The sequence below is a fragment of the Galeopterus variegatus genome, unplaced genomic scaffold, assembly GCF_000696425.1.
Source record: "Galeopterus variegatus unplaced genomic scaffold, G_variegatus-3.0.2 Scaffold10795, whole genome shotgun sequence".
Classification (NCBI taxonomy): Eukaryota; Metazoa; Chordata; class Mammalia; order Dermoptera; family Cynocephalidae; genus Galeopterus; species Galeopterus variegatus.
In genome coordinates, this window is record NW_007736906.1 from 19,408 (window position 1) to 21,063 (window position 1,656).

The 1,656-nt window shown below is 39.0% G+C and overlaps 1 protein-coding gene across 1 annotated transcript; it reads right to left on the reverse strand.

The window, feature by feature from the left end:
* Window positions 1-217: 217 nt before the first annotated feature.
* On the reverse strand, window positions 218-1,163 carry LOC103610233 (olfactory receptor 5F1-like). Its single transcript, XM_008594436.1, is given in 2 exon segments — window positions 218-1,072; window positions 1,074-1,163. Coding segments are annotated over 2 exon segments (945 nt in total).
* Window positions 1,164-1,656: the final 493 nt, after the last annotated feature.

Below are 1,656 nucleotides of genomic sequence, written 5' to 3' on the forward strand. Positions count from 1 at the left end.
TATTTCTGAGGACCCAGTGAAGACATAGAATGATCATAAAGTGAGTGTTCCACAGGCTTGTATTAGTTTGATAATTTACCTTATCTCTAATTGTAGAAAGATGCTTGAGTATTAACAAAATGCATTTACTTAGAAAATATTCTAATGAAAAAATGTAGGCTTGAATTAGCATTTAAAAATAAATTACTCTATTTAGTTCAGATTTTTAGGCCAACAATCACAGAAATGAAGAGATTCTTTTCCTGATAATTACATTCCATAAAGCTTTCTTTACTTCCTTATTCCTGAGGCTGTAGATAAGAGGATTCAGCATGGGGATCACCACTGTGTAGAACACGGAAGCCACTTTGTCCTGATTCAGGGAGTAGTTGTAACTAGGTCTCAGATAAGTGTAGATGGAGGTGGCGTAGAACAGAATTATGGCTGTCAGGTGAGAGGCACATGTGGAGAAAGCTCTTTTTCTCCCCTCCCCTGAATGCATACGAAAGATGGAGAAGAGAATGTAAGAGTAGGAGGTGAGAACAACCAGCAGAACCCCAATCAAATTAACACCAGCAAAAGTGGAAAAGATGCTTTCGTTCAGGTGTGTGTCAGAACAGGCGAGCTTAAAAAGTGGGGGACTGTCACAGAAGAAGTGATGGATGACATTGGAGCCGCAGAATGGCATGATGCTTACGTAACTTGTGTTCACCACGGAGTTCAGCAATCCTGCTGTAAAAGCCCCAGCTGCCATTCTAAGGCAGACTGTCCTGGACATGATCACGGAGTAAAGTAGTGGGTTACATATGGCCACATAGCGGTCATAGGCCATTAACCCAAAGAGAATGCATTCAGTTGTTGCCAAGGCTATAAAGAAGTACATCTGGAGGAAACACCCTGCAAAAGAGATGGTTTTCTCCTCTGAAAAGAAATCTGTCAGCATCTTTGGAGTGATGGTAGATGAATAACAAACGTCTACAAAAGACAGGTTAGCCAGGAAGAAATACATGGGTGTGTGAAGTCGGGAGTTAATCCTGATTAAGAGGATCATTCCAACATTCCCCAGAACTGTAAATATGTAAATCACAAAAAAACAGCAGAAAGAGGATAATCTGTAGCTCCAGCGTGTCTGCCAATCCCAACAGGATAAACTCAGTCTGCAGAGTGTAATTTTTTCCAATCATTTATTACTAATATATTTTGCTTAAACCTATATTAAGTGTAAATATTTCCCCTCAGAAAGTTTACAAGAAAAAAGGTAGAAATGTAAATAAGGATAATCACACAGGGAAAAAAAAATAGGATCATATAGCACAGTAACCAGAGCGACTGAAGTAAGAGGGAACATGAGAAGACAAATGGATAAGCATTTAAATTGAATAAACAACTGTCTGTATTGAATCTGTGTTGAAGGACTTAAATCACTGGTCAACGTCCATGTACTCCGCTTCAGTTTCTGCAAATGCGACTGTGTTGTCCTATTCTCTCTGTATCACCCCATATCCAAAATGCAAATGTTCAAAATATTCTTGCTGAAGTCTCTCCCATTCTGTGCAAAGGTATGTGGGTTCAACTTACATAATTTTTTTCCTTTCCCTCAAAACCTTTGTACACATTTTTGAACCTTGAAACTCATGCACTGTACACTTTGAAATACCTCTAGTAAAACCCCAAGCA